Here is a 25,854-nt window from a genome sequence, read left to right on the forward strand (position 1 = left end):
ACAGAAATCATCTTGTTCTTTTTTCCTGAGGTAGTTTTGGCAGAGCTTGAACTTGTCTTTTGTATCTTTTATCTTTTTTTTTTTTTTTTTTTAAATCTGACTGTTCAGTTTTTACATTTTGTACCATTTCAAGCTCTTCATTGGACTTTCACGACTTGAATTGGAATAAATAACCGAAAAAATGAGGGTGTTCTAAAACTTTTGACCGGTAGTGTGTCTATGTAACAGTTTTCATTCACACAGTGTCTGATCAGATGGAAGTTTTTAATTTATTCAGTCATTTTTGTTGAAGTGGGTGAAGGACGTCCCAACAAATGACCTAAGTTGGTGTCACTGATCGCTCTAAAACGTTACTGTAACATTACTGGTGAACTTGGTCGCCCTTGATACATGGATTTATCTGTTACTTTTAAGTTAATTATGCTTTAAAACAATGTGTTGATTAATGTTTATTTCATGTTGTATAGAGACGTATACAGATCTATTTTTCCAGGTGAATGAGGCATATTTACGCAGATTTTTTACGTCAAAAGGAAAACACTGTCTGCTATTTTGTGATGTCAAGCGGTAATACAGAAAGTGGTCCACCTTTACTAGAATTATTCGGATAATTTCCGACCTCTGCTGAACAAAAAGTAAAAGGTAGCCATTAACTTGAAAACTACCGCTTCATGACATTACAAGTTGGCACAGAGCATTTTGAATGAAACAAAACACAACTCCAGGTCTGTTTTTGAGGCGATAACAACATTATAACACGACTTAAAGCTCACAAGAGTCAATTTTGCGTAATTTAGGATCTTTAACGTTGATATATTTTTCGTTTTTTACTGTAGAAATGACTCATATAGAATCACCCACTCCTCCTAAATGAGGTAACGTGTACATTTGTGCCAACCCTAACAAAAATGGGCAGAGTCTAAACCACAGAAACACATTTACAATCAAGATAAAGATTGTTTTTGCGCTTTCTTTTCCCCACAGATAAGTTGGATTTTTAGGAAAGGCTGGGCGGCCACACTTCCTGGTACCGTAAGTGACAGACAGGAGAGTTGACAGTTCACTTTTACAGCTTTACGTAATCGCCAGTGAGATTTGAATAGGGAAATCACATGACCAGCTGCAATGCAAGACTTACTGTATGGGCTTATGACATCAGCTTGTGTTACATGTACTGTACATAATGGAAAATTCTAACACATGATGAGGAAATCACTTGAAACTTTATTGTGGAGTCCTTCTGAGCAGCTTGTAACAGTGTTTTTAGACCCCTAGGAGGCAGCATTAGCCCACATTTTACAATACTGGCGCTCATGGAGGACTATTGTAAGATAAAATGTGTAATAGGATGTAAGTAACTAATTAAATTTTTTTGTTATTACTTTATTATTACTGTATTTGACCCAATTAAGAATGGGTTTGAAACAAGTCCCTAGATCAGGAGTGGGCAAACTATGGCCCAGGGGCTGTACGCGGCCCTTTAAACCTTTGAATCCGGCCCGCCAAACTTGAATAAATTGTTAATGTTTTATTTTTTCTGCAATTCCGGCGTTTCCCAATAGATGGCGCACTCTAGATACATTGACCTTTGTTGTGGTGCGCCGTATTATGTGGTCATATTCACGTGGTGTCGAAAGATCCGACTTGCCGAGTTGTTTTTCTGACATGAAGAGGCGTTCGTGTGAATTTTCTCATTGTGAAAGTCATTTTTTCGATTATTCCGACACCACACGAACGCGTCCTGAGAATCGCCACAACAAAACTAACTCCAGACTTTGATGCGCTGGGTAAAAAGGGACACCAACATCACTGGTCGCACTGAAATCAAAAGTTTCTCTGCTGTAATGTAAAAAAAAAAAAAAAAGGCATTTACGTGTTACATGTCATTTCTTCTCAATATAAACAATATAATGAGAAGAAATATAAACAATGCGCACCAGATCAAATATAACATACTCATATATCGACACGGTGGCACTGTTCCGTTCTTGCGCTGGCCGTTGTTGAGTTTTTGCACTGGGGACGCACATGTTGACAAATATATCTGCATCTCAACGTTTTTGAAATAAAAACTGTCAGGACGAGAGCGATGATGATGATAATATCCTAAAGGAGAACAGAACTTTCACTGCTACCCGTTAAAATATGGAATTAGAACAAAAATGTATGCAAATAGTATTTTTCCTTCTTCTGTTTCAGGTTCTTTGCATTTATTTGGTTAGGATTTCTTTCTCAGTTGTTTCAGATGTTGCCCAATTCTCTCCAAATGAGAAACTTATTCGATAAAAATGTGTGAATGAAAATTTCAAAGCAATTTTAATACTAAATTCTAGTGATGTAACAATAACTAAAATATTGTGATACTGTATTGTCAAAATTCTCACAATAATATCGTGGACAATCACGATATATCGAATTTCAAGTGTCTTTGCTTAAATTAAGAGTTATGGTGCAGCAATAATTAAAAAAAGACAGAGGGAACTACATAGACCATGATCCTTTGCTCCATTTCAGTGCAGACTACATGAAGAAATAACAGTTCTAACACTTTTAAGTCTTAGTTCTTTGGATTAAGTCTCATCAAGACATTTTAAGAGGAAAAAGTAGAATATTAACAGATTTAGCTGCTTAGTCTCCACAAAATATCGCAATAAATATCGTACCGTGAGATTTGGATATTGTTACGTCCCTAGTAAATTCCCAATCAAGTGTCACAAAACACAACACAAGGCTGCGGTAAAGTATAAGCAAATGTTGAGTTCATTAAGTGTCTTTTTTTTTTTTTTTTTAAACAAAATTGAGGATTGAACTACTTTTAATTTTATGTTAAGTTGAACACTTTTTAGATCAAACGGTCTGAATGTTGTAGCACTGACATACACTGTAGAAAAATGTTAACATCAATTCTGTACATTTCTGTTTAGATTTGGGAACGTACAGATGTAAACACTGCCATCTAGTGTCCATAAGTGTATCATACATAATTAAAAGTGCAATTAACTGTTTTATGTTGATAACAAGTTGTAAATAGACTGTAAATAAACTTAAATAAACAATTTCAAACAGATTTTTTTTATATTTTCTCTTCTGTTTTAGTCCAGTCATGACAAGAGCTGTGTTTTATATAAACTTGGATTACTTTATTTATTTATTTATTCACATTATATTTCATAACACATACATGCATTGGTTTGGGTACGCACAATATTTACAGTCGCTCTCTCATTCACTCTCACAGAACAGAACAGAACAGAACAGAATAGAACGTCCTTCAGTGAAATCAGGATAAAACAGTCCTTCAAAATAAAAGTCCCTGGATCGGTCCTGGCAGCTGCACACTGAACTTTGACCTTGAAATTCTGGAGTCTGGAAATAAAACATCTTTTATTTTGACACTTCTTGGAGGAATGTCATAATAAAGTCCATACACTCCTCTCACATGCAGGAACGACACTGTAAAAACATACAAGTCAGCTCAACTTAAAAATCATCATGAAACTATAATTATTTGTTTTAAGTTGGGTTAAATCAATAATAATAACTAATGATTTTTTAAAAAATCTGTTTTAAAAGAGTAAAGGGTGTTGTAACATTTTAATAAAGTTATAGGATTTCAGCAGCAGCATTAACGTAAAGATACAGTATGTAACTTTCTGAAGGTGGTACGACAACTGCATGATTCCATGGAAATAGAAGGATAAAAAACATACTTTGTTTACATTTTCCATGAAGATAGATACATTTTATGCCATAGTGTGGTATCTTATTAGCCTGGTTCATCAGCCGGTTTCTACGAAATGAAATCATCTCTTATTCGTTCGCTCGACGGTAGGTGGGTACTTTTTTATTTAACCAATCGCTGCTATTTGGTCGTGACGTTTGTAATGCGCCTCTGACAGGACTAACTGGTATAATAACTCTTTCCCCCATGAAGACTACATTTGATGACCCTCCCTTGTTTCCTTAATGACGTCTTTTGACACCTCTGCTGTATCACTGAAGACGTGATTTGACGACCATTACAAATGGCTCGGTTTTTCGCATGTAAACAGAGGCTGTGATAGGTGTGGGCCACTACAACCCATACAAACTAACATATGTATGAGTTGTTCCAAGTGGGCATCCAAGGGGGAAAGAGTTAAGCTTTTCCCAAATCTCATAGGAAGAAGGGCAATAACGTCTTTCCCCTTGATAAAATTCACCAAACATTCTCTTTATTCCAGCTTTAAATCCTCGATCTCGGGAATTGTTTCCAACACAGAATGTATAACTCTTTGTTGATTGGCTGGTGCCTGGACTCGCACTTCCAAGGTTCTTGAAAACCGTCTAGTGTATTCAGATTCCTGACCTAGTCGCTGGAGAGAAATGAAACTGAGCGGAGGCACTAGGTGGCCCCAGCCTGGTTACCTTTGAGTGCCTTGAAGGTGGAAAAGCACTATCATTAACCATTTCTCGGGAATCGTTGCCAACACAGAATGTCTGTCTTCGTCTACATCCATCTCAAACGCTTTGTTTACTGTTGTGTTGTACCACAAAAGTGACCAGACAGGCGCTTGAGTTTGACGTCATGGCTTCACAGCTCTTCACTGATTGGCCGGTGCGCGGTCTACAACTTCCGAGGTTCTAGTCTAGTCTGGTGTCTTCGTCTAGTGTATTCTGATTCCTGACCTAGTCGCTGGAGAGTAATGAAACTGAGTGACCTGACTAGTTTATTACAGCCATAGGAACAATATTTCCATGGAAACAAGCAGGAGGTGGCCATTCTCCAGGTCAAATAAGAGTCAGGTTTGTGGAGATGCGAGCCCGCTCAGAGTAAGAACGCATGTTTTGACCAGTAAAAGTGACCAAAATAATACAAAAAAACCCCCCAAAAAACCCAAACAAAACAAACAACCAAGAAAACCCGAACATGCTTCTATTTTTGACTAAAAAGTTACATACTGTGGCTTTATTTCCTAACTTTTTTTTTCTTTCTTTTTTTTTTTTTTTGGAGTCATTATTTTGAATTGTCCGAAGCCTACTCTTTGGAAATATTTGGTTATGATTCAAAGTTCAGATTTGCACATGGTTGCAAACAAAACTGGCACAAATTAACTTTTAAAAAATCATTTAATATATTTATATGATTTAAAGTTCTGTTATGTAATCAATTCATCTGAAATAAATGTAAATAATGAATAAAACAATATTATACCAGTACCCAACTCAGTATTTTAAAGTAAAGCGGACTTGTCTCGTTTTACAGTGTGCAGGAGTGGTTTTATACGATCTGAGGTTTTTGGGAGCAGCGTGGCCAGAGGGGGCGGAGACTGAGGATGAAGAGGAGGAAGAGGACCAGAGCGATGAAGGTGATGACGGACACGTAGCCAGCGTGGGGGAGGAGGGGCGTGTCCGGAGCTTCAGCCGGGATCATGTTAGTCAAGTTTAACATGTAACCCAGAGTCCAGCCGGCGTCACTGCCTTTGATCTGTGCACGGGGAGAAACAGGAGGAAATATGTTTTAGACAGAGGAGACTGAGGCAGAGACCAGGAGATTTTAAACTAAAGGGACTTGAGAATGACTGTATTAGTAAAACAAGTAGGAATATCGTAAAACTGAAAATTGTAAATTGTGTAGTGCAAATGTAGAACAACATTGACAGTATCATGTGGTTAGGAATATGAAGTTATGGCACTACATTTTTAAGTTCCCTGTCCTGATGTATACTATTGTTGTTTCTTTGGACAAGACACTTAAAGCACCTTGACTACATTGGCGTATGAAAGTGTGTGTGAGTGCTTCCTTTGAGTTAGCCTGATTCATCAGCCGGTTTCACTTTGTGGAAACCGTCAGACCTCGCAGCATAGTTCGCTCGACGGTAGACGGGTACTTTTTTAAAAAAATTAACTAGTCTCTGCTATTTGGTCGTGACGTATGTAATGCAACAAATCCCGTAGGAAGAAGGGCAATAACGTCTTTCTCCATAAAATTCACCAAATATTCTCTTTGCTCCGGCTTTAAATCCTCGATCTCGGGAATCGTTGCCAACACAGAATGTATGACTCTTTGTTGATTTGCTGGTGCCCGGACTCGCATTTCTGAGGTTCTTGCGAGCCGTCTAGTGTATTTCCGATTCCTGACCTAGTCGCTGGAGAGAAATGAAATTGAGCGGAGGCACTAGGTGGCGCCAGCCTGGATACCTTTGAGTGCCTTGAAGGTGGAAAAGCGTTATCATTAACCATTCCTGGTAATTCATTTTTCCTTTTAATAGTGCAACGTCATAATTATATTTACTAGTTCATAACATTTTCACAAATGTATGTAGACTATAGTAGAGATCCATTATATAGTAGTAGTGATTCTTTATATACAAACTTTATCTAGAACCTCCAACCTTTTTCCTTCGATGAGCTAGTTTTACAAAAAAAAAAAAAAAAAAAAAAAAAAATGCCAGAGAGCTACTCATTTTAGCAAAATGAGATGATTATAAGAGAGAGGGAGAGCCTTTGCGTACTGTTAGACACTTATAAAACTTAAACCATTGTCCTTTTATTAGTGTACAAAGTTGGGCTTCAAAATTATATATTTACAAAGTTCGTAGGCATGTAATTAATTGTTTCTTTTGTTATTCAGCACAATGGCATAATTCAGAAATCCCATGGCGAACTACTTGCAAGGTGGTAGATAGAGCTACTGGTTGGAGACTCCTTATCTAGAAAATAAAAAATACTTGTAACAAATCTGACATCCACTAGATGGCACAATAGCACTACAGAGGCCAGTTAAAGGCTTTTTAATGAGCCCCATAATAGTGAATGAACGTTATCTTAAGTTAAAAATGATGTCGGTATTCATAAATGGTTAAAACTTTGAGTACAATACATCTTAAAGTTAAATAAATAAATGAAATCAGACTGTTTAAATTAGATATAAATAAAGTCTCATTATAGCAGTATATCTGGGTCTTGTGAAAAATAACAGTGATATCTTCATGGCCATAAAAATGTTACTCTTATTTTTTACAAGACTTTAAGATTAATAAAGTAACTGTAATACACCTAAGATAAATGTGTACCAACCTTATACTCAAATGAACCAACAATCAGTATTTCAGTGTATGTTTTAAACCCCTGCTTTAGTGATATGCTTTTTTTTTGTTTTTTTTTTTTTTTACTGACCTTTTTAATGAACTTGATGTTGGAGAAAGTCTCTGAGGTGAAGTTGTATCCTTCTGTGAGGAGAGTGAGGATGTACGTGCCTGAGAAACAGTACTCAGACAAGTACTTCAGCTTAACGCTCGGATACCGTGTCTTTATCTGTGGAGAAAAGCAAAGATAGTGTTTGATAATTGGGGCAAGAATAATAAAGTATTAAGGAAATTCCATGTGCAGAGGTTAAAAAATCTATAAAAGGAACAGTGTGTAAGATCTGGATTTCAAAATTTTACAAAATGACCACCCTGAAATGAGTCCTTGAATATGAAGCAGACAAGTTTAAATCAAATACAACTTTTACAGATTGTAACACTGATATATTCTTGTTTATGGGTGAGTCCGTGTGAAATCAGACATTTTTAAGGAATCTCCCCTATGAGACATCTCAGATTTAGCTAAAAAAAAAAATCTAAAAATTTCTAAAATGACCAAATGAAAGAATCTCAAATTTTAACTCAGTCCCTTCAGTCGTTCCTGAGTTATGGCGCATTGAAATTTTGGGGCCATGCTCACTTTTTCAGATACCTCAAGCATGTTTGAGAGACCAAAACGTCATAAAAAATAGAGCTAGAAAGCTGAAAATTTGTAATATTGTAGATTCTTGGTCATAGATTCTGAATCTGTTGTCAAATATTAGATATCTTTATTAAGGGGGGCACTGTGGGCCTCTAAAATCTCAAATTTGGTTGCAGCTCGATTTATTTTTAAATTTTTGAGGTCCAAGATGTATTTACTCCAAGCAGATATTTACAAACTAACTGTTGAACCTGAATATTTGAAAGAATGACCATTTCTGACAACAATCTCACACTTTTCTGAGCTTTCATGTGGACGGTGTAGAGCCCCAAATATGGACACAGACCAAATTTCTTCTTTGGACCCTCATTTCCCCATGTGGGCACAGTTAGATGTTGATAATATTTTTTACCAGAGACACTTTGGCATTATTCTGATTAGATTAAAGTAATAAAACATCTACTATTAACTTCATTTCAAACGTCATATTATAGTATTTGACAACAGATTTAGAATTTATGACCAAGAATCTACAATAATAAAAATGTTCAGCTTCCTAGCTCTATTTTTTATGAAATTATGGTTTCTCAAAAATGATTATAAATGAAGGTCTCTGAAAAACTTTCAATGGGCCATAACTCAGGAACGACTCAAAGGATTGAGCTAAAATTTTTTATTCTTTCATTTGGTGATTTTTTTGGATTAGTTTTTAGAATTTTTAGATGATTTCATATGGACGGACCCTTATGTTTATGTTTATGTTTATGTTTATGTTGCCAGTTTCAATGGTGAAATCCAGTTGTTTTAAACCTAAAAAAAACCTCTCTCTGATCTAAACCCTCACCACCCAAACCCCAACACCCACAGCCAGTCTGGTCAGATCTGTGAAGAGGCAAGCCCAAACCTTTTATTGCATTTTTAAGCAATAAAAAAAAAACAAATGAATAAATATTTAATAGCTAAGTTTAATGTCACAGTGTTGAATATTCCTGTCAACTCTAATCCAGAAATGACATGCTGTAGTTTAACCTCAACTAGAAAAAGTTTCACAGTGATCCCTTAAGGCATTGGCAGCCCAGGTTCAGTTGTACTAAAATCAAATATAGAAGATTCCCGCTTTGCCTGGAATGGTCCACAGTGTGACACTTTTGATACATTAGGTTAGAACACGCATGAAGCACGTTCCAGTAATAAATTACAACGCTCTGAAAGTACGAAGAGGACATTTTAAATCATCCTCACCGTGTCCCAGGGCGTGGCGCAGAAACCGGCCAGAGCTTCTTTCACTTTCTCCAGCGGAACAGAAGTATCCGTCAGGTTCAGGAAGTCCATGACGAAGAAGTACGCGGAGAAGGCCTAAGGGAAGACAGGAGGGTCACAAAGGTCATGGACGCAGGGTATTTTAGTCGTACACTCCTCTTCCCTCTGTCTCAGGAGATAACAGAGATGGATACAGCTTCATTTTGTGTTTTATCACAGGAAGGGAAGGCCGCCCTGTCTTTAATTAGAATAGCGATGAAAGGTTGATTCAAGATGATGGGAGTTCGTGTGAATACAGTTCTGTTACCGCCCCAGACCTTCAGTTTTGCCTTGTTTTGTGTTTTAATTTATTTTTCTGGCTGTCCTGAATCCTGCTGTGAGAGCCCTGGTCCATAATTGGTGGAGTACTTTTACATCTGGCCAATCCTGTCTCACCTTAACCCTCCTCCCCCTGTTTGGGGCTGCAGGTCTCGGTGGTCCATGTGCCATTTTGTGTTCGTGTGTGTCTCTTTCTTGTCATTCACTCGTTTTGTGCTTGTACGTGTCTGACTTTGTTTGGTTGAGACTCTAGTTACCTGGTCCCCGATGGGTCTACCAGGTTTTGTATTCACCCTGTGTGTCTGTGTGTGTCTGTCCACCCGCGATAATTCCGTCATTTATGGACCGATTGTCACCAAATTTGGTCCGTGGATCAAGCCTCCACGCCCCATGCTGCAAAAAAACAAATGTGGTGACAATCCGAGGTCATTTGAGATCACACGGGTCAATTGAAAGGTCACGCCATTATAAAGGACAGGCAATTTCTGAACCATGTGCGGCCTAAAATATTCACCCAGTCATCGCACAAGTTGGCACACGCATAACCGGGGTACACTGGATGTTACAGGTTGAAACCGGTCAAGGTAACCAAGTTCAAATATGCGTTTTTGGTCATAACTCCGAGAAGGATCGAGCTAGAGCAGCGGGGGTGGTCTCAAAATCTCAGAAAAAGTAAACACAGACATTCTATATGGGCTGGGCTCCTCATAAGCTGCTTCTGTGGTGATAAACTGTCCCCACGATGCCTCATGGGAGACCAGGTTGCTATTTCCAACTGCGCTTGTTAACTTCTGTTTTATGCCTTTTTAAAAAAATTTGCCACTCGATTCTTTTTGTGGGTTTATGTGGTTTTACTTAGGGGCACTTGTGTTTTAGTTTTTGTGTGTCCCTTAGTTTAATCACTCATTTTTTTGTACGCCTGCGTGACCCGTTTTTGTTCTGTTTTGTTTCTTAGTTTAGGTTATTTTCTATATATATATTTAGTCTACTTTGTTCATTTATCTTTTACATCCCTGTTAATTAAACATTATTTAATTTATTCCATTATCCATCTCGGTTCTTTTTTTAGTTCCATTGTCCCTAACAGAGCTTAAGTCTTTCAGTTCATTTAGCAAAAGTATTAAAAATTTAGTTAAAGGAGCACTATGTAACATTTCTGGGACCTAACTGTCTCCATAGAGATGTCATAGTTTTGTCTAGAACAGGGGTGTCAAACTCATTTTGGTCCAGGGGCCGTATCCAACTGACTTTGATCCTAAAGGGGCCGGATCAGAAAACTCATGTCATATAAACCCCAAAAATAACAATGAGTTCAAATATTTGTGCAGAGAAACACAAATCTATTACAGAAATATTTTTTTAATTGATGAACTCTTTCTTTTACAAAATATTATAATATTATGAACAACCTGAAACTTAAAAAAAAAATGCAATTTCAACACAAAGTTTTAACATTAACTTGGATGTAAATAGGAATAAGTCAATTTTTGTTGTAAAATCCTGCACTCGGCTCCACTTTTCATTCATTTTTCTGATGAGGGTGTCACGGTCAACAGTCAAAACGATCGTCCTTTAAGAGCGTTTGGAAAGAGACAAGTCTTCATTTGTGCTGCTCTGGTGGGAGGGGCCACGTACAGAGACACTGGAGACGCTGCTGTGATAAACACCACAGAAAATTAACAAGATTTTAATAGAAAATATAATAAAAATATTTTAGTAGAAAATCAGCCGAGGGCCAGATTAAAGGTCTTGGAGGGCCGGATCTGGCCCCCGGGCCGTATGTTTGACACCTGTGGTCTAGAATGATCCACAGTAACGTTACAGGTCGGATCTGTGAAGAGTGAGAATGAATGTGTTTCAAGGTATTTATGATTAAGTACAGAGATAAAAATTAATGTTACGCTGTGGAACATTACATGCGAGGGAATTACATCTCTATGGAAACACGGAGGCAGCAGACCCAGACCAGAAAAGTTACATAGTGCACCTTTAAAATTTGTGTAAGCTGGTTTAACATCTCATCACAATGTTTATGTAACCAACACAGCAATAAGATTAATCTGGTTTTGATAATTAATTTATATTTAAAATGCCTATATGTGAGTGTTATTGTGAATATCTACTTTTATCACAGTAGAAGTAATATTATTTCAGACGGGCAGTGATTAAACCCGGGCGTATGCTCATGTTTATTGCGTTCTACTGTTTCACACACTGACAATAAAAGAGTTTCTGGAAGCTGCCCTTCCTCTGATAAGGAAGTCTAAGGTCAACAAGCACCACTCACTGCTCCAATTAAAACACTGTCAAGGTAAAGACCGGACTGTCTCATCCAAACACACTCACGGTTACATAAGTCACATCACAATGTCACAGAGACACTTCAGACAGACACAGATATGAGAAAGACTTCACCACAGGTCGTCTGGGGCCAAATATTCAAAGCGCTACATTTATAACGGAAAAAATAGTTGGAAAATTTATGTCTAAAAATGATTTCTCTTGGTTTTTTAACTGTTTTCCGAGTTATTGTCTCTTTTTTATACTGTCAGATCTCAGAAGCAAAGGGCCGGACCTGGTTAGAGCTCGGATGAGTAAAAACTGGAAATACTAGACGCTACTGCTGCTGCTTCTACTACAACTACTACTACTACTACTACTACTACTACTACTACTACTACTACTACTACTACTACTACTACTACTACTACTACTACTACTACTACTACTACTGCTACTACTACTACTACTACTACTACTGCTGCTTCTACTACAACTACTACAACTACTACTACTGCTGCTTCTACTACTACTACTACTACTACTACTACTACTACTACTACTACTACTACTACTACTACTACTACTACTACTACTACTACTGCTACTGCTACTACTACTACTACTACTACTACTACTACTACTACTGCTACTACTACTACTACTACTACTACTACTACTACTACTACTACTACTACTACTACTACTACTACTACTACTACTGCTACTACTACTACTACTACTACTACTACTGCTGCTTCTACTACTACTACTACTACTACTACTACTACTGCTACTACTACTACTACTACTACTGCTACTACTACTACTACTACTACTACTACTACTACTACTACTACTACTACTGCTGCTACTGCTACTACTACTACTGCTACTACTACTACTACTACTACTGCTACTACTACTACTACTACTACTACTACTACTACTACTACTACTACTACTACTACTACTGCTACTGCTACTACTACTACTACTGCTGCTTCTACTACTACTACTACTACTGCTACTACTACTACTACTACTACTACTACTGCTACTACTACTACTACTACTACTGCTGCTGCTGCTTCTACTACTACTACTACTACTGCTGCTTCTACTACTACTACTACTACTACTACTACTACTACTGCTACTACTACTACTACTACTACTGCTGCTGCTGCTACTACTACTACTGCTGCTTCTACTACAACTACTACTACTGCTACTACTACTACTACTACTACTACTGCTGCTTCTACTACAACTACTACTACTACTACTACTACTACTGCTACTACTACTACTACTACTACTACTGCTGCTACTACTACTACTACTACTGCTGCTTCTACTACTACTACTACTACTACTACTACTACTACTACTTACTACTACTACTACTACTACTACTACTGCTGCTTCTACTACAACTACTACTACTGCTGCTGCTTCTACTACTACTACTACTACTACTGCTGCTGCTACTACTACTACTACTACTACTACTACTGCTGCTTCTACTACTACTACTACTACTGCTACTACTACTACTACTACTACTGCTGCTTCTACTACTACTACTACTACTGCTGCTACTACTACAACTACTACTGCTGCTGCTTTTACTACTACTACTACTACTGCTGCTGCTTCTACTACTACTACTACTACTACTACTACTACTACTACTACTACTACTACTACTACTACTACTACTACTGCTGCTTCTACTACTACTACTACTACTACTACTATTGCTACTACTACTACTACTGCTGCTGCTGCTGCTTCTACTACTACTACTGCTACTACTACTACTACTACTACTACTACTACTACTACTACTACTACTGCTGCTACTACTACTACTACTACTGCTGCTGCTGTTGCTGCTGCTTCTACTACTACTACTACTACTTACTACTACTACTACTACTACTACTACTACTACTACTACTACTACTGCTGCTTCTACTACTACTACTACTGCTACTACTACTACTACTACTACTACTACTACTACTACTACTACTACTACTACTACTACTACTACTACTACTACTACTACTGCTGCTGCTGCTGCTGCTTCTACTACTACTAGTACTACTACTACTACTACTACTGCTGTTGCTGCTGCTTCTACTACTACTAGTACTACTACTACTACTACTGCTGTTGCTGCTGCTTCTACTACTACTACTACTACTACTACTACTACTACTACTGCTGCTGCTGCTTCTACTACTACTAGTACTACTACTACTACTACTACTACTGCTGTTGCTGCTGCTTCTACTACTACTACTACTACTACTACTACTACTACTACTACTATTACTATTACTACTACTAGTACTACTACTACTACTACTACTACTATTACTACTACTAGTACTACTACTACTACTACTGCTGTTGCTACTACTACTACTGCTACTACTACTACTCATAAGTTATTGTTGTAATAATTGTAATCAATAGTAGAGACAATAACAAGTATTACAGTTATTGTTGTTGTAACAGTTATAATGATTATAATAATAATTTAAAAAAAATAATGCTTTGAGATTTTAAGAAATAGTAAAAGATTATGAAAGGAAATGATGATGGTGAAAATATTATTAGTTTAAGTACAGGGACTAAAAATGTTTATTAAAAAATGGGGGGGATTAAACCGTGCTGCGGGACAATGAAAGGAAGGACAGCTGGTGAACTCTTAACCCCATAATAATGATAATATTATGATGATACTCACTACAAAGGGCCCCTGCAGAGTTGGCTGGAAGACCCCGTTGAAGGAGCACTGACTGTACTTGCACTGTGTGAAGTCAAAGACGTTCTTGACCAGCTCCTGACACTGGTCGAAGTTCCCTCGCCCCGAGTGGGTGAAGGTGGCGGGACCGGAGGTGGGTTTTCGAGCAGAGACACACGGGCTGTCGTACACCACTGTGTAGTTCTTTATCTCATTGTAGCCGTTGTGGAAGCACGGGTCCGAAATGGATCCTGGGCCTGACTAGGAGAAAGAAGCAAACATTTAACAGAGAGAAATTACATGAGAAGAACTGCCTGGACACAATTAAAAAGACAAAACTGACTATGACTAAGGAATAATTACATTTTACTTTGTTGAAATCTGAAATGCCAGTCCAGTTTTTAAATGATTGCATTTCTATAGAGTATAAAACGCTTAAGTAACCCTTTGTTATTAGCAGAGGTGGGACTTACAGGTCGTGACTTGGACTCGAGTCAGACTTCAGTCACTATTTTTAGGATTTGAGACTTGACTTTATAAAATGGACAAAGACTTGGGACTCGACTGAACTTGAAGGTCAGTGACTTGGGACTCGGACTTGAGAAGACTTGACAAGACTTGAGAAGCACTTTTAAATCTGAATTCTTTCTATTCTGACCGTAATGATTCACACTAAGATCTTGTCAAGACATTTAAAAAGGAAAAATTAACTAAATTAAATTCTACAACTCTTATATACTAAATATACTAAGATGTTTTAAGTACAATTTAGTATAAAAGTCATATAAATTGCAAAAATATAAGCTCTATTTGGTACTTTGGTTAAAATGACTTGACGCTCAAAGCAGACGACTTGGACTTGACTTGAACTTATGGGCCAGTGACTCGAGACTCGACTTGGACTTGCCTGTATTTGACTTGGGACTTGACTCAGACTTGAGGTCAAAGACTTGAGACTTGAAACTTTCAAATTAACAGCCACCATTTACATTTTATTGAGGCAAAATTGGAAATTCCAGGGCTGAAATTATCCAAATGATTCTAGTGAAGGTGTGTTTAGTTTCACATGATCACAAGTGGTTTTAGTTTGAGAAAAAAAACCCTCTTAAATACGCAGAGTTTGTGTGTTAAACATGCGCGAATGAAACAAAACACAACTCCAGATTTGTTTGTGATGAGGAAACAACATTATAACATGCAGTAGATTTGACAAAAAGCGTAATATGGACACTTTAATCCTCATTTTTAAGTTTTCCAATCAAGACTTCCTTCTTTCTTATGACGTTAAGCCTTCACCTGCTTCATTCAAATCTGATCCCGAAGAAAAAACCCCGGGCTAACTGAATCTTTGACTGACGTCTTGGCGCCAGATGCTCAGAGTCCAGTGGAAACAGGTTTGGATTGGATTATACGAACAGGATGGTGATAATGCGATTTTACATTACAGCCCCATTTCCACAACATTTGAGAAGAGCCCGTCTGCGGCCCGCTTTTCAGACTTTTATTACCACGGCCGGGTCTGAAGTGTGAAATGTGAGGGGCAGAAGATGTAAGAATAGAATACAGACGGATAGATTTAGGAAGGAGTGCGCACACGGACAGCTCAGGTTGGATGTTGTGGAGAGGAGAGGTGGTGAAAGACCCAAAAGATGATTTATAGATAGAAGTAAAACATAAGTAAATGAAGTTAGTTAAAAAAGAGTAAATAAATATGATTAAAAAGGAAAATATATGTCTTAAAACCTGATTAAAAATACATTATCTGAAAATATTGTCAATGTATGGAAATCAAGAACAAGTATACAACTAATCTAACCTGGTTAAATCCTGGTTTAGACCTGGTTTAGATCTGGTTTAGACCTGGTTTAGATTTGGTTTAGACCTGGTTTAGTTCTGGTTTTAGTCCTGATTTTAGTTCTGGTTATAGTCCTGGTTTAGACCTGATTTTAGATGTATTTTAGTCCTGGTTTTAGACCTGGTTTAATCCTAGTTTAGTCCTGGTTTAGACCTAGTTTAGTCCTGGTTTGGACCTGGTTTTAGACCTAGTTTAGTTCTGATTTTAGACCTGGTTTAGTTCTGGTTTTAGACCTGTTTTAGACCTGGTTTAGTCCTGGTTTGGACCCGGTTTTAGATCTGGTTTAGTCCTAGTTTAGTCCTGGTTTAGACTTGGTTACAGACCTGATTTAGACCTGGTTTAGTCCTGGTTTGGACCTGGTTTTAGTTCTGTTTTAGCCCTGTTTTAGTCCTGGTTTGGACCTGGTTTTAGATCTGGTTTAGTCCTAGTTTAGTCCTGGTTTAGACTTGGTTACAGACCTGATTTAGACCTGGTTTAGTCCTGAATTAGTTCTGGTTTAGTTCTGATTTAGTCCTGGTTTAATCCTGGTTTAGGCCTGGTTTAGACCTGATTTAAATAAGGATAAAACAACATCTGCTCATAATCTCAAGACAGGTTTTACAGTAAAGGTAATTAAAATCAGGTTTGAAGTCTGAAATGTGAAGGACAAAAGACGTAAGACCAAACCACACAGACGACAGATGGACAGAATTAGGAAAGAGTCCAACACATGGGAGCTCACGATTAATGTTGTGGAGAAGTTTTCACATGTACAGATACTAGATATACAGGATATCTCTGTGTTTGATTGTAGTTTTCCCATGTACCCTGTTATCTGTATATCTGATATTTCTGCTTTTGTTGACTTTTGTTTTTGTCATCTGAAGTAGTTTTAAATGTGTTTGAATTAAATGTACAAAAGATGATTTATAGACAAAAGTAAAAGATACGATAAATGAAAATGTTAGAAAACTGTGAACACATACGAGTTAAAGGAAAAGACAGAATAATCCAAACATGTGTCTAAAACCGGATAAATTATTGATCCTTTGCAGCTCATCGACATTGCCTGGGACTGTGATGCTAACTGTAAGCACTGCGCTGTCTGGAGCCTGTTAGACTTTAATCTGATCTTTGTTTTAACACAATCTGACCAGAAAGAACTGACTAAGGCTACGTTCAGACTGCAGGGCTTAATGCTCAATTCTGATTTTTTTGTGAAATCCGTTTTTTTTTTTTTTCATTCACATTTCCAGTTCAGTGCGACTTGTATGTGATCTCCAGTGTGAACTTTAAACGCATCAAAAGTGTCCCGCATGTGCACTGAAGGACACAACGACATCACACACAGTGAGCGTGTTCATTGTTTATGGAAGTCGCCTAAAAGCTCAGCTTGTCTCCTCAAAATAAGGTCCAGTTCTTCATAAAATGGACAGATTACACGTCCACGGCCGCTTCGTTTGTTTGAGTCTTTAGTCTCCTTGTATTTGGCTCGCAGGTTCTTTTAGTTTTCGTTGACATTGGAGTCAGGACCGTCTGTAGCTGCGCTCGGACATTTCTTTGGCAATAATTTCAGAAACTGCCCGGTTCCTATAAGACTCTTCCAATTTGGCATGAATACAGCGATCCCCCCCCAAATATTAATAGGCAAGGCAAGGCAAGTTTATCTGTACAGCACAATTCGTACACAAAGTAATTCAAAGTGCTTTACAGAATAAAAAATACATTAAAATCATTATAAAAACAAATCAAAACATAAATAATCATGAAGATTAAAATTAAAAAAGAGAGACATAAATTGGAGAGAAGAGTACGGAATGAAAACCTTTCAGTTCTATGCACAGTTAAACAGAAATGTTTTGAGCCTGGATTTAAACAGCGTCACAGAAGAGTCTGTCTCACATGTTCAGACTGTTGCAGGTTTTAGCTGCGTGAACCTGAAACGCTGACTCCCCTTGTTTAGTCGTGACTCTGGGCACCAGCAGGAGGCCGGTCCCTGAGCTCCTCAGAGTGTGAGATGGTTCATATGACACTAACATGTCACAGATGGACTTTGGTGCCATGGAGAGACTTGTACAAGCAGAGCTGCTTTAAACTCTATTCTCTGAGGCACAGGAGCCAGTGCAGAGACCTGAGCACAGGACTTATGTGCTCGTACTTCCTAGTTCGAGTAAGGACCCGAGCTGCAGCGTTCTGGATGTTCTGCAGCGTCTCACAGCTCGTTTGGAGAGACCAGTGAGCAGAACATTACAGTATCTAACCTACTGGAGACAAACGCATGGATAAGTTTCTCCAAGTCTGTTTAGACAGTAAACCTTTGATTTTTGCTATGTTTTTTAGATGGTAAAAGGCTGCAGATGTTATTGATTTGATGTGGCTGTTAAAGTTCAAGTCTGAGTCCATTATTACCCCTAGATTTCTTACCTGATTTGAAGGTTTTAGAGAGAGAGACTGGAGGTGATGCTGACACTGTCCCTTTGTTTCTGTGGACCAAACACTATGACTTCAGTCTTGTTAGAGTTTAGCTGGAGAAAGTTGTTTTGCATCCACACACTGATCTGTTGGACGCAGTGGCAGAGTGAGTCCACTGGTCCATAGTCTCCTGCTGCCAGAGAGACGTAGATCTGAGTGTCGTCTGCATAATTGTGGTAGGACACGTTATTGCTGCTTATTAACTGGCCTAATGGCAATAAACTCACTAACCTCGCTTTCCCTGCATTGACTGGACGCTGAGCCTGACGTGTAGGTGGGATGAATGCGACCTGACCGTTCAGACTGAAGACGCATGTCAAAAGATCGGATATGTATCGGCTTTAGGAGCACATATCCAAGTGGCCTGGGTCACATTTTGAAAAAATCTGATCTGTGTCATTCAGACTGTCACTAAAAGATCAGATACTGGAGCATAGGGGCAAAAAAAAAATTGGGTCAACATAGTCATAGTTGGAACGTCAACTGATCTGATTTCACTTTCACACACTTTTGATGAATATCAAACACCTAAACAGGACCATGAACGTTTGTATTGATCCATTTTAAACCCATTTTGTATTTTATCTTGAGTTTTCCTGACTATCTTAAAACTATTTTGTCAGTATTTGCTAATCTGTGCATTGTTTGTGTCTCCATGGTAACTGGTGAACATTCCACCATGCACATACACGTAGAATAGCCCCAGCGTGACGGAAAGTATTAATATGTAACTTCAAATGAGACTAAAACATTATCTTTTCATATTAGCGAGACATGTTTACAGTAAAGGCGATTAAAGTCAGGCTGGAAGTCGAAAATCTGAAGGACAAAAGACGTAAGAACAGATGGATAAAATTAAGACTGAGCACATCACAGCGGGAGCACATGGCAGATGTTATGGAGATTGATGTGACATGTACAGAAGAGCGTTGGTGAAATCACCTATTGGAAAACTATGAATAAATATGATTCAAATGGAAAATATAGAATAATCAAACATCAAAACATGTGTCTGAAACTTGTTAAATTATATAACTTTATATAACTAAGGGCCCATGTTACGCCATTTTCTGATCTATGTTATAATCAGTGTTGGGGAGAAACAGATTACATGTACTGGAGTTATGTAATCAGAGTACAAATGATGAGTAACTGTATTCAGTTACAGTTACTGTTTCAGTGAGTGGTAATTGGATTACAGTTACTTTGTTGAAATAAATGGATTACACGGCGGTATTTTCCTGTTTTCACATTTTGGGCTAAACTAGGACTAAACCAGGTGTAAACCAGGTCTAAAACCAGAACTAAAACCAGAACTACACCAGGACTAAACTAGAACTAAACCAGGACTAAAACCAGGACTAAACTAAACTAGAACTAAACCAGGACTAAACCAGGACTAAAACCAAGACTAAAACCAAGACTAAAACCAGGACTACACCAGGACTAAACTAGAACTAAACCAGGACTAAACTAAACTAGAACTAAACCAGGACTAAACCAGGACTAAACCAGGACTAAAACCAAGACTAAAACCAAGACTAAAACCAGGACTAAACCAGGACTACACCAGGACTAAATTAGAACTAAACCAGGACTAAACCCAGGACTGAACTAAACTAGAACTAAACCAGGACTAAACCAGGACTAAACCAGGACTAAACCAGAACTAAAACCAGAACTAAAAGCAGAACTAAACCAGGACTAAACCAGGTGTAAACCAGGTCTAAAACCAGGACTAAACCCGGACTAAACTAAGACTAAACCAGGTCTAAACTAGGACTAAACTAATACAATATGACACTAACAGTAGTGTGGACATAATTTAAGGCAGCATTGATCTCATATAAAAATCATTTCTCTATCAATAATATTTTTAATCTGGTCAAATAAAGACTGAACAAACAAGAATTTTCAGGATGTGGTTGGTACATTCATGTAGTTTTAAAAAACATGACAATATCACGTAATCCAAAGTATTCAGATTACGTTACTCACTTTAAGTAATTTAATGGATTACGTTACAAACTACATTTTGGGATATGTAATCTGTAATCTGTAGGGGAATACATTTTAAAAGTCACCTTCCCAACACTGGTTATAATGTCATTTCCTCATCAAAAACAGACCTGGAGTTGTGTTTTATTTCAGTCACACCTGAGTTCTTCTCTCAAATGGAAAACACTGTTCCATCTTGTGATGTCATGTGGTCATACAGGATGTGTTCCACTGTGTTTTTAAAAAGGTTGATTCAAGATGATGGAGTTTGTATTTACATTTCGTATTAATTCATAGTTAAAGGGACACTTTGCAACATTTCTGGGACCTAATTGTCTCCATAGAAATGTCATAGTTTTATCTAGAATGATCCACAGTAACATTAGAGATTGGATTATTAATTCATAATTAATTCACTAAAATCCAGTGTTTCCCGCAGCTTTTTAAAGTTAAATCGGCCGTCCTGACAACGAGTGGCCCGGAATCTCCACCTTGCCTGTTTTCTGTGGGAAACACTAGAATTGTTTGGATCATTTCAGCCCTGGAATCTCCAAACTTTATTAAGGGCCTGTTTACATGACAACACTTGAGAGTAAAAACAACAAAATATTTTATCAGAAGTGCCTTTTGTTTAGATGGTAACAGCGTTTTTGAGGTTTAAAAATGCAAAAATCTGAAACCACACTCCAGAGTGGAAAAATTGAATATAATCCGCTGTAACGTTTCCGTCTACACTGCCGTCACATATAGTACACAGAAACAAACATGTCGGATCATTTCCATACATCGAATTCCACACACTTTTGCGTCACCGTATGCACACAGATTTCCTCCCAAAACGCTCGTCTAAACACGGAATAAAAAATTAAGGTGCGACACCACTTTTGCGTCTTCTGTTCAGACCGTCATTATATAAACGTGGCCTAAAAAATTTATAAATGTAGCTGTAAAACAAAGCATTTTGAGCTCAGTTTCAGTTTTGAGGACCGTTGCCATAGCGATTAACAATTTAAACAAATGACTATATCTTTTGAATGTGAAAATTCTTTAAAATGTTGCATATAACAGGAAGCTGAAACCCATTAATTCCACATAAATCATTATTATTTTGCTCATTAACTTATTATTAGGGATGTAACGATATCCAAATCTCTTGGTACGATATTATCACGATATGCATCTCACGGTACGATATTTATTGCGATATTTTGAAGAGGCTGATATAATTGTAGACAGGACACGTTTTTGCTTATTGACCAGATTTTGGTCTGAATTATTTCCATCATAATCCCAGGAATTCAAGTAAAAACATATTTACCTCCGCCAAGGAGGTTATGTTTTTGCCGGCGTTTGTCTGTTTGTTTTTGTTTGTTTGTTTGTCTGTTAGCAACATAACTCAAAAAGTTATGGACCGATTTTGATGAAATTTTCAGGATTTGTTGAAAATGTGAAAAGGAAGAACTGATTTCATTTTGGGGTTGATCCAGAAGAAATCCTGGATTCTGGATCACTTTGAAATTTTAGTTAACATTGTGGTAAATGGGGCCAAACATTTTGTTTCTCAATATCTCGGTTAATTATTGACCAAACCCCATGAAATTTGACTCAGGGATGGACAATGGGATCCTCTTTCATATTCCAAAGGCTGATCCGGATCTGATCCAGAAGACTGATTTTATCGCAATTTATATAAAAAATGGGGGTAGTCCTTGGCGGAGGTCTGCGCTCTCTGAGTGCTTTTCTAGTTCTTCACATTATCTGCGCTGAAATGAATCATGGGATATGTAGTTTTCGATGTTTATAAGCTGTTGATACTATAAAACAATGCATTTAAGTAAACAAACTTGTGATTTGATATACCGTATATTGCGAGACTTTTGACGATACGATATCACGATATTTCGGTTATTGTTACATTCTTACTTATTATTAAACTAAAACCAGTCAAAGTTGAATTCTGTGTCTGAACTGAAGATCTCGGCCTGTGGTGTACCTTTGTCTGGTGAGCGATGGACATGCGGAGGACCTGGTCTTTGCCGTAGCAGAGGAAGCTGTGGGTGTACAGGTTGTAGTCGTTGCCGTAGAGACGGAAAGTGACAGCATTAGTGGGAGATTCTAAGCTGTCGAAAGTGTCCGAGATAAAACTGATCTGAGTGGACGCTCCGCCCAAGTCCAGCGCTCCTGTGGTCTCCAGGCCCTGAAAGGACAATAACACAAAAATACATATACATATTAGAATATAATCCATGTATCATTCTTTCATTCATTTTTCTAAATAAATACAAAAATAAGAAAATGAAAAAACAACTATTTTCTTCATTATTTGTCTCCAACACCAAAATGAAAAAAACGGATAATGATTCGTTTTTTCAGTTTTTGATTTTGTGTTTAAACGAATAACGGAAAAAATGGATAACGACCGTTTCTCGTTTGCTGAACCAGGACTGAACCAGGTCTGGGACCAGACTGGAACGAGACTGGGACTGAGACCAAGACTTAGAGCGGGACCAGACCAGCAATGAGTCCGGGACCAGGACCAGGACTGAGACCGGCGCTGAGACCGGGACCAAACCGGGACTGAGATCATGACTGATGCTGGGACCAGACCAGGACCAGACCATGAATGAGACCTGGACTGAGACCAGACTGGGACTAAGACCAGGACCAGACCGGGACTGAGACCTGGACCAGACTTAGTTGTGATATAGGTTTTATCTATACTATGGAACATTCCAGACAAAACTACGACAAGCAGGTAGCGAACCCTCCACCAGAAATATTACACAGTGCACCTTTAAGAAACATGATGATTCTGGCGTGCTCTTGCCCAATTTTCCTTTTATTTGTGTTTTAAACTGCAACCTGATTTGTACTTATTTTTCTTTTGCAATGTTTTTTAAAAGGACACTTCATCTTTATGTAACAAACAATTTACATGATGCAGAACTGAGACTTCTTTCACTAGAGGTTCTTGTGTCTTAATGTAGTTGCAGTGTTAGCACTTCCCACCACTGACCAGTGTATTTTGTTATTGTGTCCTTGGGCAAGACACCTTACCCACCTTATCTCCATATGACTGTGGCTTGTGAGTGATTAGTGATGTTCAAAGAGTAGAGATTGGCAGCTTCTTCTGTCAGTCTACCCCGGGGCAGCTGTGGCTACAAAAGCATCTCACCACCACTGAGTACAGAGTGAAATAATGATGACAATATGACGATGACTGTACTACAACGCTGCCACAAGTAAAGACGTAACTGTAATTATCTCCTCATGTGTGAATGTTCGGTGTAATTGTGGGACATTTCTTACATGTTTTTCCAGTGAAATCTTTTATACACCCAGAAGCGGTCCATGAGGTTTCAAAGAAAGGCGTTTGGGCAAAGTTTTTTGAAATTGAGACATTTGGACGGCCATCTGGAAGTCATTTTCAATTTCAAGGAACTGGGGCCCGAGAAGCTAGAATCTATACTGCTCTGAGTTTGATTAGTCCTGCTCTAAAGGGGGGAGTTAAAACCAGAACCTGCTTTGTCTGGGTTTACCTGCGAGCCTTGTTTTCAGTTAATCTACCCTATTTCTTCCAGTCTGCCCCAATGAAGGGCCTGGCAAAGCTAGAATGATATCTCTTTGTATTTTTATACAGATACCAGTCTGGTCCCCATGTCCTTTGTTGCATCTTAAACTCAGCCAAATGTGATCCTGCAGTGAGATTTGTTTGTTTTTTACTGCGTTGCTCATTGATTCTGCAGAAATCAGACCCTGTGATATTTTTTTCCTGTCATTTTCCTTGTAAGCAGGCGTATTTGTTTTGATATGGCCAGATCATGCCTGCCCCTGATTGGCTAATCCACCTGTCAGTCACGTCCATCTAAACTCAGGGGGATTCACCAGTGACCAGACTCACATCTTCATAAAGTACTGAAGAAGTGTGTATTCTGGATCCCAGGCAAGTGTATATATATGTTTGTTTTTTTTTTCTGTTAAGCTACTTTATCTATTTCTCATCTGGCTCATATTATTGAGCATCAAGCAGACTACTGGGAGGGATTTTCCGAAAAAGTGAGCAAGAAACCGCCATGTTTGTTTTCCCAGTGGGATGTGTCTGTTGTCAAAGCCGAACTTTTCTAGTGTTTTGAACCATATCACTTTTGTTTCTGGTTCTGATATTGTCATTTTTTTTTTGGGATTCGTCAAACGGCTCGAGAAATTTGTTTTTTGCGAACTCCATAAATACAAAAGGGAATCAGATGTGTGTGACTCCAAACCTCCGTTCAAACTGTTTCCCTTCCAACGGAATTAAAAAATAGTGAAAGGTGAAAGCGATGGGCAGGATTGATACGCAAGAAGGACAAAAAAGGAAACCTCTGACTGCTTAAATCGTCACGAGTTTGTAGTGAACATTTTGTATGTGGAGCACCATCAAAGCAAGTCAGAGATTACCTTTGTTGTCCTTCCCGTGGATCGATCCTGCCCATCACCTTCACCTTTCACTATTTTTCAATTCCCTTAGGAAGGGAAACAGTTTGAACGGAGGTTTGGAGTCACACAGATCTGATTCACTTTTGCATTTATGAAGTTCGCGAACAAATTTCTTGAGCCGTTTTCCGCTGTTAGGACATCCAACAACCACACAATTACGATGTCAGAATCCCAAAACTAAAATATGACAATATCAGAACCAGAAACAAAAGTGATATGGTTCAAAAGACTTGAAAAAATCGGCTTTGTCAATAGATGCATCCCACTGGGAAATCAAACATGGCGGTTTGATGCTCACTTTTTTGGAAAATCCTTCTCAGTATGCATTGCTCAATAACCGGAAGTCCGAGATTCTTGACGCGTGTATTATACATAAACTGTTACTGTTGAATCCACAGACCTGTTTGAGACGATCGTCCAGGTAGTTGACGGTGACCCACCCGAAGGCGCCCTCTTCCTGCCCGCTGAGGATTCGCGCTCCCTGGAACGAGAAAGGGCTCTTCTGCAGACTCTCGGACACGGCCTGGAAAACCTGATCTGACGCTGCGCTGTTCTCAATACTGCAACGGGAAAACACAAACACAAACAACATATTCTCATGTTAATTTTGTTTTGAGGAAATTTCTTTTTGTTTTTCTAATAACTACTGTGATTTGATTTGCTATTTATGGTTAAAACTGGGGGTATTTTACATCTATGGGCTCTTAACTGCTGACACATAAAATATTTAGATCACCATGTTACC

General features: G+C 38.2%; 1 protein-coding gene across 4 annotated transcripts in view; it reads right to left on the reverse strand.

The window, feature by feature from the left end:
• Positions 1-3,135: 3,135 nt before the first annotated feature.
• Positions 3,136-25,854, reverse strand: part of entpd1 (ectonucleoside triphosphate diphosphohydrolase 1) — an 89,112-nt gene continuing 66,393 nt past the window's right edge. For all 4 annotated transcript variants that reach the window (XM_020940681.2, XM_055150272.1, XM_055150273.1 and 1 more), the window contains exons 5-10: positions 25,510-25,669; positions 22,627-22,830; positions 14,333-14,590; positions 8,953-9,066; positions 7,159-7,296; positions 3,136-5,467 (exon numbers count right to left, since the gene is read on the reverse strand). In XM_020940681.2, coding sequence (XP_020796340.2) covers positions 5,261-5,467; positions 7,159-7,296; positions 8,953-9,066; positions 14,333-14,590; positions 22,627-22,830; positions 25,510-25,669 — 1,081 coding nt within the window. In that variant the 3' untranslated portion in view covers positions 3,136-5,260. The remainder of the gene's footprint in view (positions 5,468-7,158; positions 7,297-8,952; positions 9,067-14,332; positions 14,591-22,626; positions 22,831-25,509; positions 25,670-25,854) is intronic.

Source organism: Boleophthalmus pectinirostris, unplaced genomic scaffold, assembly GCF_026225935.1.
Source record: "Boleophthalmus pectinirostris isolate CB_2022bp ecotype Guang Dong unplaced genomic scaffold, ASM2622593v1 HiC_scaffold_14, whole genome shotgun sequence".
Classification (NCBI taxonomy): domain Eukaryota; kingdom Metazoa; phylum Chordata; class Actinopteri; order Gobiiformes; family Gobiidae; genus Boleophthalmus; species Boleophthalmus pectinirostris.